The sequence below is a fragment of the Orycteropus afer genome, unplaced genomic scaffold, assembly GCF_000298275.1.
Source record: "Orycteropus afer afer isolate SDZICR_OR568_19922 unplaced genomic scaffold, OryAfe1.0 scaffold00248, whole genome shotgun sequence".
Lineage (NCBI taxonomy): Eukaryota > Metazoa > Chordata > Mammalia > Tubulidentata > Orycteropodidae > Orycteropus > Orycteropus afer.
In genome coordinates this window covers 3,251,078-3,265,541 of record NW_006921835.1, presented here as the reverse complement: position 1 = coordinate 3,265,541, position 14,464 = coordinate 3,251,078, and the positions used below count along the sequence as shown (strand labels likewise).

At 36.3% G+C, this 14,464-nt stretch overlaps 1 protein-coding gene across 1 annotated transcript in view; it reads right to left on the bottom strand.

Moving 5' to 3' along the window:
* The window catches only part of LOC103204430 (serine/threonine-protein kinase TNNI3K), a 661,050-nt gene that overhangs the window by 374,331 nt on the left and 272,255 nt on the right, over positions 1-14,464 (bottom strand). Inside the window, exons 9-11 of the mRNA XM_042782150.1 lie at positions 11,422-11,560; positions 1,977-2,121; positions 1,786-1,890 (exon numbers count right to left, since the gene is read on the bottom strand). Coding sequence (XP_042638084.1) covers positions 1,786-1,890; positions 1,977-2,121; positions 11,422-11,560 — 389 coding nt within the window. The remainder of the gene's footprint in view (positions 1-1,785; positions 1,891-1,976; positions 2,122-11,421; positions 11,561-14,464) is intronic.

Below are 14,464 nucleotides of genomic sequence, written 5' to 3'. Positions count from 1 at the left end.
GTCTGGCCATTCTCAGTTCATGCATTGAGTGCTTACTATGTAGAAAGCACTGTGAATTGTAAGTAAGAGAAAAATTCATAGTCAGTGAATTCCTCATGTGGGAGGAGAGTTTCTTTATAAATATGTGCTTAAAATGAATAGAAATAAAAATGTTATATTATTCCTAGTAGCCACAAGCTTATACAAAACAAAACAATTGGATATATACTTTTAACTCAATAACTGCTCTCATATAGATATTCTTTTGAAGGTGATAGTCACCCTCCTATTACAATTGGTTGAAATTTATGTGCAGGGAGTAGTACAATGATTTGAAAAGTAGTCTGAGGTGTCAGTCATACTAGGCATGACCTAATGGGGAAAGAAGATTCCAGCAACCCATACATATCTGTTCTGCCAACTGTCCCTTTAAGGGACAGATGCCAATGATCCATTTTGACTGAAGGCATGATTGGAAAAGTTCTTACATCTGTTCTGTTATTGAATGTGTAGAAACAGTCCAAATATTTTGGTATTAGAACATGAAGATATTAGAACATGTAAGAAGCACAGGATTTTGAAGTAAGCATCCATTTTACTACATAATTTTCTAGCCATATGGAACTCTTGCAAGTTATTTATTTCCTTTAACCTCAATTTTCTCATCTGTACAAGAGGGGTAATAAATATAACTTCATAAAATGGTTAAGACAATTAAATGAGATAATGAATGCCAATCATCTGGCATATAGTCATTACTTTTAACTGCTAGTTTTCTTCACTTACCTTTTAGTTGTCCTGCTTTGTTCTTAAGATAAATCTGTAAGTCAATATAAAATTTGACAGGTTGATGCTTGATATATGCACAGACTTACTTTTAGTTCAATATGAAAAAAAAAGATTCTCTTCATCTCTTTTATTCACTGATATATGTAAACCACAAATTAGCTCCAATAAAATATACTTTTCAGAGGTTGCAAACTAGCCTAGAAATCTCTAATTGTAGGTGAATGATCTTAAATCAAAGTTTACTATATTCATATTTCTTGCTATTATTTTTATAGTAAAACAGCAACAATCTGAATGTTTATATTGAGTGCTTTAAATTTTATAACATATCCAACTTCCTTCTGAGCATTTTAGGAAGCTATGGCTTTAAGTTCTTAGCAATCTTTTTTGTGGGATGGAGAGAAAATGTGCACATTTTCTAATCGCAGCTGTTCCTTCAGTGTACCTTTCTTGTGCACACTGTTACAGGCTCTCACAGATTCCTAGAAAGATGCTAATTCCTTCTTAGGTGTCTAAGTGGCCACCCTGACTAGACATTTACAGGCTGGCAGATGGATTTCTCAAATAAGTAGACACATTTGTACGTAAAGTTTAAGTAGTAAGAAAAAAAAAGTGTCACATTTGATGCTGATGAGCTCTGGTAATGTGATTCTTGTCGGAGGAGGATTATGGGCACTACTCCTTTTGGCAGCTTTCCTTAGAGTAAAAAGGACTAAATGCAATATGGTTACAGATGTTGATATGCCTGTTGCCATAGCAACATCACTCTCTGCCTTTGTGGCTACTGCTAGGAATGCAGCATCTGGCTCCAGCCCCATCTGTTGTACTGACTACAGCATCTGCCTCCACCTTTTCTTCTGTGCATCTAGCTTAGGTTCCTTGTCCTCTCTTCACCTTCTGCTATTGCTCTCTGATGACAACATCTGCCACTATTTGTTCTTGCTTTATGTACAAAATTTCAGGTGCCATTGGATGTCAGCCAAGTTTAGTAACTATTGCACTTAAATGTTCTTTTACCTGTGAAAAGCTGTTTCACTGAAAATGTTTTCCTTAGTCAGACTTTCTGTTCCTGATATTTGGATGATTTCCTTGGCAACTTCAAATTTGCCATTGTAGCATGCCCTAGAGTTAAAGAAGATTCTTTGTCAATATCAAGAGGGTATATGCAGTCTATCTTGATGAGCTATAAAACTATATATAATACTCACAGGTGCAAAGGGGTGTCTCCATAGATATTAACAACATGGGGTTGAACTTCTGAATTGTTTTGGAGTAGGTATTTCACAATGTCGTCATGTCCAAAGCGAGAACAGAAATGGAGTGGGACATGGTCTTCATTATCCTGAGCATTCACTGTCATCAAAAAAAAAGGAAAAGGTATGTTATCTGGGATCCTCTGTTCCTCCGTCAGCATGTGTGTACTGCCTGGGAATTTCTAAGTGCCAGATACTCCTGGAAATTGCCAATTAATGATAATAATAAAGAAAATTAAATGAAACCAATTAAAAAAGTTGTAATTCTAGTCTATTGCCTATTACCACATTAAACAGGCTTTCTTCTAGCTTTCATAAATTCTATAGAATGCATCTAACCAAATCTACCTTGCACAATGGAATACTTCAGGAAACTAATAAATATCTAAAAGGTACTTGTGACCTTATTTCCATTAGAATTTATTTTCTAATCCACCCACCATCCCCCTTTGGATTTTGTTAAAAATAGATTCTGGTCAGAGCACCATTCCCAGAGGTTTTGGTTCAGCAGGCTAAGGGGATGAGACCTGGCATCTGTATATTATAACACTGTTTAGGAGATTCTGAAGTGTATTTTAACCTAAGAATTGTCATATTTCAGTATACAAACTTGGTGTAATAAATATATACATACATGTATATATATATATGTATATATACATATATATATATATATAGAGAGAGAGAGAGAGAGGGAGAGAGATAGAGAGAGACTGAAGCAGACCTTATTGTACCTTAGACATCCTTGATTGAAAGCAGAGAATACCAGAAAGATGTTTACCTGTGTTTTATTGGCTATGCAAAAGCATTTGACTATGTCTATCATAACATATTATGGATAACTTTGCAAAGAATGGGAATCCCTGAATACTTAATTGTTCTCAGAAAGAACCTGTACATCGACCAAGAAATAGTTGTTTGACCAGAACCAGGGTATACTGCATGGTTTAAAAGCAAGAAAGTTGTGCATCAGGGTTGTATTCTTTCACCATTCTTTTTCAATTTATATGCTTAACAAATAATCCATGAAGCTGGACTACATGAAGAAGAACACAACATCAGGGTTGGAGGAAGACTCATTAACAACCTAGGATAAGAAGATGACATGACCTTGCTTGCTGAAAGTGATGAAGACTTGATATACTTATGGATGAAAATCAAAGACTACAGACTTTTATATGAATTATATCTCAACATAAAGAAAACAAAAACCCTCACTACTGAATCAGTAAGCAATGTCACAATAAATAGAGAAAAGATTGAAATTGTCAGGGATTTCAATTTACTTGGATGCATAATCAATGCCCATGGAAGCAGCAGTCAAGAAATCAGATGACATATTGTGCTGGGAAAATCAGATGCAAAAGACATCTTTAAAGTATTAAAATGCAAAGATGTCACTTTGAAGAGTAAGGTGTGTCTGACCCAATCCATGATATTTTCAATCACCTCATATGCAAGTATAAGCTGGACAATGAATAAGGAAGACTAAAGAAGAATTGATGCATTTGAATTGTGGTGTTAGCAAAGTATATTGGAAATACAACTTACTGTCAGAAGAATAAACAAATCTATCTTGGAAGAAGTACAGCCAGAAAAATCCTTAGAAGTGAGAATGACCAGACTTCATCTCACATATTTTGGTCATGTTGCCAGAAGGATATTGATATTCTCCATTCTCTGGAGAAGGATACCATGCTTGGTAAAACAGAGGGTTAGCAAAGATGAGGCAGTCCTTCAATGACATGGATTGACACAGTGGCTGCAATGATGGGTTCAAACTTAGGAAATATTGTGAGGATAGCACAAGACTGGATAGTGTTTCATTCTGTTGTACATAGGATTGCTATGAGTCAGAACTGATTCTACAGCACCTAACAACTTTGTACATATTACCAGGAGGGAATAGTTCCTGGAGAAGGACATCATGTTGGTATTGCATAAGGGTCGTGAAAAAGAGGAAGACCCTTAATAAGACTGACACAGTGGCTCCAGCAATGGGCTCATACACTGTCATACAGCAGTGACAGTGAGGAAAGCACAGGACTGGGCAGTGTTTCATTCTGTTGTATATAGGGTTGCTGTAAGTTGTAACCAAGTTGACAGTACTCAAGAACAAGAGACAAGTCATTTAACATTTATTAAATGTTCCCTCAGGAGTGAGTATTTATCTTTCTCTTGGCTCAACCAGACTCATAACTCTTCCTATATTTGGGAATTGTTGTTGTTGTTGTTATTTGCCATCGAGTCGGCCCCGACTCATAGTGACCCCTCCTTGGGTTTCCGAGGCAATATCACTACGGAAGTAGGCATGCCCAACCTTCCTTAGCCATACTAAAAGTAATGATGAGAATCCAGACCACTTACTACTGTAAAAAAAAAGAAAAAAAAAACAAACACCAAAATCACTGCCGTTGAGTGAATTCCAACTCATAGCAAGCCCCATTGGGTTCCAAGGCTACAAATCTTTAAGGAAGCAGACTGTCTCATTTTTCTCCCACAGAATGTCTGGTGGGTTCAAACCATCAACCTCTCAGTTAGAAGCTAAATGCCTTAATCACTACACCATTAGATGTATTTCCAAGCTCCAGTCATGTTACAGCATAGGATTAGCAGAGAGTGATTGCAGTGCTATGAATTTCTCCTATTTATAGCCTCTAACTTGGGTTTTTAATTCTACCAATAATACCTGACTGGATGGGCCACAGTATTGTAAAGGACTGGTCGATTATTACACAAATAGAATGTGTAAATCCACCTAATAGGATTAAGTGATCTTGTATGAGATTGGTCAGTTTGAGGCCTGGCTGGGAGGGCCATGACTTTAAATGACCCAGTATGTTTTTATACAGGCATTGAAAGAGAGAAAGAGGAACCCCTAAGAGTGCTGTATTATGGATTAAGAGATGTAACACTGAAGATGGTGTGAGACAGCTTGAGATGACAGCGACAGACAGCAGCAGCAGTATTTCTGGCAGGAACTAGGGGATCAGCAGATGGCTGAGGTGGTGTTTGCTGGCCCAAAGACAGAGAGAGAACTGAGTGCCTTTGGGTGGGAGGCTTGCCGATAGAGGAGGGTGCCACCAAGCACTTGTCTGTGGAGCCAAAAGAGCTCTAACACTTGCCTGAGTTGCGCAGAGGTCCAGCAAGGACTAGTTGCAGACGCCAAGCCCAACAAGGCCCAGTGGCACAGCAGAAGACTCTGGAGACTTGCAGGACCCCATGTGGTGTGACAGTAGCCAAAGGCATTGAGCTGTGCATGGCTGATAAAAAGATCTGCTAGCATTACAAAAGGAGCCGAGAGAATTGTCCTGTTTGAAAGACGTCGTGATTGATGAACTGCATTCTTTCTCCTGAGTTGTATTCTGTTACTTCCAATTTGAGTCTGATCCCAAATTGTAGCCTATTACTAACTCTAAGTATAGTTCATGAGCTCTGTGAAGACGTTGCAGCAAATTATCAAGCCCAGTGGGGGAAGGAAGAGTGTTGAAAGGAGGGAGAGTGTTAGACATGATGAAGTGGTACAGAGTGTACAGAAGTTGGCAATCTGGGCTAACCCTAACTCCCACTTCACAGGAACCAAATTTGTGCTGATTTTTTTTTTTTTTTCAAAAGAAATTATTTGTTTAGTGACCATATGTCCAGTTTTAAGCTTTTTATTCTGGCATAATTATTAATAATGGCCCTTTCACTCTGAACAGTGCCTGGTTTGGACTCATATCAATAGGCATTTCCAGTCAACACAGTATATCAGACTCTGACATCAGAACTAACAACACAAAAAAACAGGACCTAATCTATACTAGCAAAGTGTCAGGGGAGGGAGTTGGTCTACCTACTTTCCATGGGTAGCAAAAGTAGCAATTCTAGCCACAGATTCGCTGTTATTGCCAGAGCTCAATTTCCTGTGCGTGTCCAGCATGGGTGGTGATATGTTTTCTCAGACCACTTTTGGGATGTCATTTGGATGTTGTCTTTCACGTAAAGATTCCAAACCTGGTTTTCCACTCTTCCTGGGGGAGACATTTTGAGCTACTTAATATCTTAATATCGGAAACCCAAGGAGGGGTCGCTATGAGTTGGGGCCGACTCGACGGCAAACAACAACAACAACAATATCTTTTAATATATTCATTTTAGAATTAAATTACCAAGAGTTAGTTTCCAATGGTTCCAAGTTAAAAGAAAAAAAAAATCTGACTAGTACACACTTATTCCTCAACAAGTATTATGTGAGTCAGTATGTTCCAGGCACTGTGCTAGGTACTGGAAGTACTGTTTTCTTATCACTAACAATGGAGGTAACAGTCTTGTTGTAGGGATGCTGTAAGAATTAAAGAAGATCATGCTTGGGAAGTACCTACCATGTAACCTGCAACATATTAGACATTTAATAAAAGTTACTACTCTATCTTTACATTACTTTCCCTCCTAGAAAATTGCTGAGAGCTGACACCAATTAGGTATAAAAAAATAAAGTACATAGCCTTAAATAACTTACAGACTAGTTTAATAGTCTATACTTACAGGTCTGAAGTACTAATAACTGAACACTAAGACACTAAATTCCACATCTAGTTTCAATTCAACTTTTGCAACTGAAATAATTGGATCAACATCTCCAGAGTCATTTTAAAAATTATTTGATTACTTTGTCCATCTGTACAGAGTGCTTTATTCAAAATAATAAATAATAGCCCTTAACAAATTTCATTCATTCTCATTCTTATATGTATCAATAGTAGAAATTCTCTGTAGAGCCCAAAGATTGAAGGAAAGGAAAGAAGGAACAAAAAGAATAATGAAAGCTAGGAAGAAAAAGCAAGGAAGATGTATTTATTTAGTTTCTTTTAAAAGTGTGTGTAGTTTATTACTACTATTATTATAGTTATCATTTAGCATTTAATGACCACTGATTTAGGCCTTGAATCTGCTATTTTTGTAGCCAATCCTTCTCATTATAGTCCTACAAGATCTTAAGCTAAAGGGAAATCTTTTAGAAAGTCACTGAGCCCCTCCTCCCAAGATGGTTATTGAACAACAAATCTTTGAATCTTTTTTTTTTTTATTTTTTTAATGAGTAACTCAGACAGATACCTTTCCTTCAAAAGAATGCTCCTGGTTCTTTTGATTATTTTCCTTTTTATGATACTTTTCCTTTGTTCACATTCTGTTGGAAACCAGGGAAAGTCAATACCATGAGTCAATGCTTGAGAACAATTAGAAGTCCAGGGCGCCTGGAAGGTCACATAAGAGTTCTTGAGGTGCAGAGGGGACATTGTAAAGCAGAATGCAGCACAAGCCTCCATTAATTCACAATTTACCTTTGGCCATCTCTGGCCCCACCCAATATTATTCTTCTCCAGTTGAATCAATGAACTTCAAAGTACATTATTTATTTGGTAAATTACCTGCATTGGGTTAGAGATTCTTCCCATCAAAGAAGTAAATAACAACCACAGGGAGAAATCTCAGACCAAGCAAACAGCTTATGTTTATACATCTGTGTTTTTGACTGTTAACCAGAAGGCTGGAGGTTCAAACCCACTGGCCACTCCTTGGAAGGAAAGTCGGGCAATCTACTTCTGTACTGATACTGCCTCGGAAACTCAAGGAGGGGTTGCTATGAGTCGGATCCCAAACTACAGTTGTCGTTGTTGTCACATGCCGTGGAGTCGGACCTGGCTCATAGCAACCCCTCCTTGGGTTTCCGAGGCAGTATCACTACAGAAGTAGATTGCCCCATCTTCCTTCAGAGGAGTTGCTGGTGGGTTTGAACTGCCAGCCTTCTGGTTAATGGTTAAGTGCTTTAGGCACTGTGCTACCAGAGTGACAGTAGTGTTTTTTTTTTGTTTGTTTGTTTTTTTAATCTATGTTTCTGCCTCACTCTTTGTGATATACTGGGTTTTATCTTGGGCCACTTTGCAAAGACAAAAATAAATAAATAAATTTAAATTTTATCTTTATCTCAGGGAAACTGAATGTATGAATGATATTCTATTGGTCCTAACTTAATATCATATTGACAGCTTTAAATTAAGAAGGATTTCAAACAAAGGAATACATTTAAATAATTATGAGGAAATATTTAATATCTTATCCACTACTTGGAAGAGATCAGATGTTCAGTACTGTTTTTTGAATGGAAGACTGTATAGATGGGTGGATGGGTGGATGCTTCTCCTTCCTTATTTCTGCTTATTGACGTTTAATATAAAATAAACATTTTCAGATTAATGTAGCTATGTTAGAAGATCTCAGAGTCCCTTTTAAATAACTCCCAAATGTAAATAAACTTTCAATAACAAATCTGTGTAATAGGCCATATTTCACAAAATAAGACACTTCATTTTATTAGTCATGTCCTAAGAATTCCTTCACTTCATTTTATGGGTCATGCCCTAGGAATTCCTTGCAGCTTTCTGTAATCTCAGGTTCCATTATAAAGAATTTTGTTATTTGAAACAACTATCACACTTAACATTGAGAGGACAAAAAATAATAAATTCTGAATTTAAAATTTTCCACTTTCTTCTTTATTAAAATGATAAAGTGTGAGGACTACACCAATATTTTCTTCTTGTAGACTATCATGATATCTTAACCTTTTTAATCTCTTTCAATGGGCAATACATTTCTCCTTTTCCATTGTCCTAAGAGGTAAAAGGAAGAAGACCAGAGATGAAAAACACACATACATGAATAGGTCAGCCTCTGAAACCTACTGAACTGAAGCAGCTGCTTTCAGAATTACATTTTGGCTAATTTTGTAACCTGAATTTATTTTCATTTGTGACATTCTGTTACCATGGAAACATTCTGTAAATACCAGATTTCAAATTCTACTCCTTTAAGGGTCATTCACTTAATATTCCTCTATATTCATTTACCACAGGCAAGGTTCAGATCTAAAATAAATCATTTGGAAGCTTAGCTACATTTTGGAATAAATTAACTGACAATAACTCCTGTGTAGTGTGCAGTAGGCACAAGAGATCTTCTGGTTTATTCTTTGCAATTGGTTAAATGCAAAGAGAGTTTAAATATCAAGTATGTACTTAAAAAAAAAAAAAAAAAAAAAGCAAGCTCACCGCCATCGAGTCATTTCCAACTCCTAGCGACCCCTCCTTGGGGTTCCAAGGTGCTATCTCTATCGAAGTAGATTGCCCAATCTTCCTACTGAGGAGTGGCTGGTGGGTTTGAACCTCCAGCCTTCTGGTTAGCAGTAAAATGCCTTAGGTACTACACCACCAGAGCTCCCAAGTATGAACTAGAAGGAAATAAAAATACTTAAAACTCAGAGTCATGTTGTCTCTTGATTTTTTAAATATTGGGTAGGAGGCATGTAGTGCTTGTGTGAGTCAGAAAGAAAATGCTAAAATTATTTCATATGATAATAGTATGTAGGGTGTATACGGGTGCAGTACCCATTTCAATGCCTCTTTTCAAAAGAATCCTTTGATCCTAGAGACATGCTGATCACAAATGACACTCATTTTGACACCACTGAGCTTTGGAGTTGTGTAGAGGGAAAAAGGCTGAGGTTGGCATCCATAATAAAAGGAAAAAGTGATGAGGTTGCTGACCCCTTGGAAGAGCAAGGCAGTTTCAAAAGCATAATTATGTGCTCAGTGATTCACACAGGTGTACCTCTGCCTGTTCTAAACTGACAAAATGAAAGAGACTACATAAACAAGGTCCAAGGAATAGTGATCCTTACGTTCTGACAACACATGTGGTTTATAGTGCCATAGAGAAGATGCCTGAGGTACTGCACACAGGCTTATAGAAAACAACACAAGCCATGTTTCTCAAATTATGCCAAGTAACATGGAAACTGCCCTCGCTTCTCACCATGGTTGTCTCTGGGTCCCTTTGCACCTCTCTCATGAGTAGAGAAAAACAATGATTAGCTTTATTACCTCAAAATCAATCTGAATTTTGGACCAAGAAACTGGAAGTTTCAAAGGTTTGACAACCTTGTTCTTTTGGAAATGTGCATCATTCCTGCTGCAAAGGCCAGCAGCTTTTACAGCTGGGCTTTTAATTAGGTCTCTTGGGGGGTCAATGGAAGACTGTTGGATATGCTTGAGAGAATTTAATGGCAAGGTGTAACTCTGAGTGAATTCATGTCAAAAAATAGTTTGTAAGGAAAAAAGAAAGAGAAAGGAAGAAAATCTTTCCAGGCTCTACTTACAATCAATATTCCAAAATTCCTTTTATAATTTAGAAAATAAAAGCTTTAGGGAAATTCTATTCTATTAACTGCATCTAAAGTCCTTCTTTGTGGTCTAAAGTTTATTTTCAACCTGATCACACTCAAACTCTTTATCTCCATAAACAATAACAATAATATAGTATCAAAAATTGGTGAGGATGTGGGGAGCAACTAAAACTTTTATATATTACTTGTAGGAGTTAAAAATAATATAAATATTTTAGAAAACAGTCTGGTAATATTCAAAAAATTTCAACATATGGATACCCTTTTTTTTTAAAAAAAAATTATGATTTGGGTGAAAGTTTACAGAGAAAATTCATTTTCCATATAGCAGTTCACATACACTTTGTCTTATGAGATTGACTGCAATTTTCCACAATCATATGCATATCCTTTGACTTAGCAATTTCACTTTTAGATATACACCCAAGAGAGAAGACTGCATAATATGTTCACAAAAAGACTTGATAAGTGCTGAATTCATAATAGCCAAACACTAGAAAAACTCAAATGTCCATTAAAAGGTGAATAGATAAACAAAATGTTATATTCATACCATCTTTAGCAATAAAAAAGAGCAAGCTATGATATATGTAATACATGGAAAAGTGTTAAAAAGCATTTTGTTGAACAAAAGTAGTCAGACACAAAATTACATGAATCAAGAACAGACAAAATTAAATGATGGCACCAACAGTCAAAGTGTTGACTGCCATTTGGTGCTGAAGGCAATTTAGAGAGAAGGGGCCGTAGGAGAACTTCTCAGAGTGATGAAAATATTCTGTATCTTAATCTGGTAATGATTACATGCGAGTATGCATAAGTAACTGTTCAGGCTGTACGCTTAAGATTTGAGAATTTTACAATATGTAAATTACATCTCAATTAAAGAAAGAATCAGTGGATAAAAACAAATAGGAAAACCCCTCATTTTCACTGGGATACCTAATATATTCAGAAATGAGTTAAAATGTTTATTGAAAGATTCATAGATGGTTTTAATAACTACATTAAAATATTAAATTATGACTTGTGGTATAAAGTAGTACATGGATACAGGACTAATCAGATATTGAATAATCAACTTCAAAATTATTCTCCAGTAACTAAGGAAAGTATAATTAAAAAAGAATACAGATAGTAAAAGATAGCAGAGGCCTTCTAAAAATATCATCTTACCATCTGCTTTGCTGCTTTCTTCTATCAAGAGTTTTGCAATGTTAAAGAACCCTTTTGCAGACGCCAGGTGGAGAGGCCTATCTCCAACTTCACCACTTACATTTACATCAGCACCAAATTTCAAAAGGAGGCGGGTGACCTAAAGAATTCATTGATTTGAAATTGATATCAAAAGAGAAAAAAAAATTAAGGTTATCAAAGGCTAAAGAAATAAAAGCTTTCAGCAGTATAAAAGAAGACGTATCATCAAGGCTTTTTCTTAAAGTTATTTTCATCTACAAATAAAATATCCTGACTTATCTGGCCTAAACAGTAATATGTATGTATATTGTTTTATCACTGAACACAAAGTCCAAAAATGGAGCAATTCCAGAGCTAGTTAATAAAACAGCTTAATGATATTTTCAAAGTTCAAGTTTTGTCCATCATTCTGTTCTGTCAGGCTCAGCAAGTAGCCTGAACTGCCTCATAGTAGCCGGAGAGCTGCAGGAGCTCTAGGCATTACCCAAAGATCATAGTGCAGAACAAGAGACCACCACTTTTGTTTGGATCAGGAAGTCTCTTTTTTAAGATCTAGGAATTCCTTCCCAAAAACTGCTCCAGAAGACATCCCCCTATTTCTACCTGCCCTGGACTTTGTCATCTTCATCTTCCTAAACCAATCCCTGGGCAAAGAAAAGATTAATTGTGAGTGGCTTAGACTAATCTCAATCTAACCTACAGTAGTTGGGGATAGGGACACCTTATCTAAGTACAAACTGCTAGGAGGAGACTGAATAGGGTAACACAATCATGAGTCTGCAAGCAAGGAAAAATGTGTGGCATCAGGTGGCAGTAAGGGGGATAAAAGTTTTGCATAAGGAATCAACAGTGTCTGCTACTTGCTTTATAATGTACAATGTTTTGTTTTGTTTTCAACTGAAAAGCAATGTAAGGTACTGATTGAGAGATTAAAGTCCAGAGTGAAACAGATTTACCTTTGAATCTAGGCTCTGAGTCTCACTAGTGGTGTGATTTTGAGAAAATTAGTTATTTTGTTAAATAAAATAACTTTATAAAATTATTTTAAGTTTTTTCTTCATCTATAAAATGGAAATAATAGACTTACATCATGGGTTGTTGTGAAGATCCAATGAGATTATTTGTTTAACATACACTGTTCAATGACTGACACCCAGTACATGTGTTGTAAATGTTATTTTTCATTTTTATTGGTGAACTGAGATAATGTTTATCCTTATGGTTCAGAATTATTATGAGGACCAGATGAAATATGAAGGAGTTTGGAAAATTCAGAATTGCTCTCCATGTTTTTGCTTTTGTAAATCTATTTTTGCCATTTCTTCAGTTTAGTACCAATTCTTATCAAATCCTATAAGGCAGTTCTTTATTATACATAAATAATCCTCTCTAAAACCACCCATAAACTTCTTTGAACAATAGTTTCCCAAGTCTCCTTCTGGCCAGAGTTAGGAGTAGTTTACTTGGTTCTTATTTTTCATAACAGCTCCATGGATAGGCTACCGTTGGTCATATTTGTACCAGGGTTCTGGGTCTTCTTGACTTGTGAGTAAACTGCAGATACCCACACTAGCCTCTCAGCACTTTTCCCAATTAGTTGAGACTTCATATCCAAAGAGACAGAGAAGAATAAAATGACAAAGCACTTAAGAGTCTTCCTGGGGTGAAACAGGCAGTTTCTGGCATTTCTCCAGATCATTTACATATCCATTTAGGAATTTGCCAAATAATCTCTCTAAGACTAACTTTACCTCCCATGAAAATTTCAGAACTCACCTTTGTGATTCCAAGAAGTAAATTAGGATGCTTCTGTGCCATTAAAATAATAGTTAATGGCAGTGCTTCTCAATTGTTCTGACATTGACTTGTTAGCACAAAAGAGAATTAAGCTCTAAAACTATATCGACTTCCTATGTGACAGCAAATAAACATATCTTGATCAGAAATCCCTCAAGAATATAGTATGCATTTGGCACAAATTCTAGGTAAAATATTTTCGGGGTGGGATGCAAAGAGTCAGTTTTTATTGAATAGAATGAGAAGAACAAAGGGAATCAGCCTTATCTTTGTACCTTTGTGACCTCGGACAAATCATTTGATCTTCTGATACTCAGTTTCTTCATTGGCAAAATGGGAACAATAATGGTTTTATCTCATAGAATTGTGAGATTAAATAATTTATTACATGCAAAGCACTCAGAAAAGTACCTGACAATAAATGTTAGAAGTAGCAGCACAACATGGAGCATATGGATTTTTTATCCCTTTGTTGGCTAATAGACAGACAAAGACCTATTCAGGAGAAACCAGAATAGCAGAAGTTTAAAGGACCTTGCACTCCTAAGCAGATATCTCCACTTATGCAGACTCATAAATTCTGCTTATATGACTTTATAATGGACAGATTTAAACTATCTCTGAAATTGATTGTCTAATAAGCACTATTATTACATACCTAGGAAATATTGTTCTTGGAACAAAACATCTACTCTTCTACTTTAAAACAAATAAATAAACAAATGACAAGGAACATGGCACATTAGGCACATTTATATATTGAATGTGCCATTTTCCTTGTCAGCATATTTTTGCAAATGACAATAGCATCCATAAATTACTTATGTGCTGCCTTTGCACACAGAAAGCAAGTCCCTTATCATAAAAGGGCCATCCATATTTTACCATAATTTTATAAATCTGTGACTATATATTCAGGAAAAAGTAAACAAACTTAGCTATCCACTCAACATGTATAGAGGCTCTTTATGTTTCTGCTGGGTGATGAGGTTAATGGTCAAAGGGGATGACTCTAACAAATAACGTGCTTTGCATGTATCCTGTTTGTGCCTGCATCCAAAAAGTACAGAATTTTTCCATCACTTGGGCTTTTGGACCCAGTACTTTCAAAAGCACTTTCAGCATCCAGCACTCCAGTGCACTCTCAGTAGCACATCAATGAAATGAGAAATCTTCCCTAGCGATAGGTCACGCTTCACAGGTCTGAGAATGTCTAAGCATATGC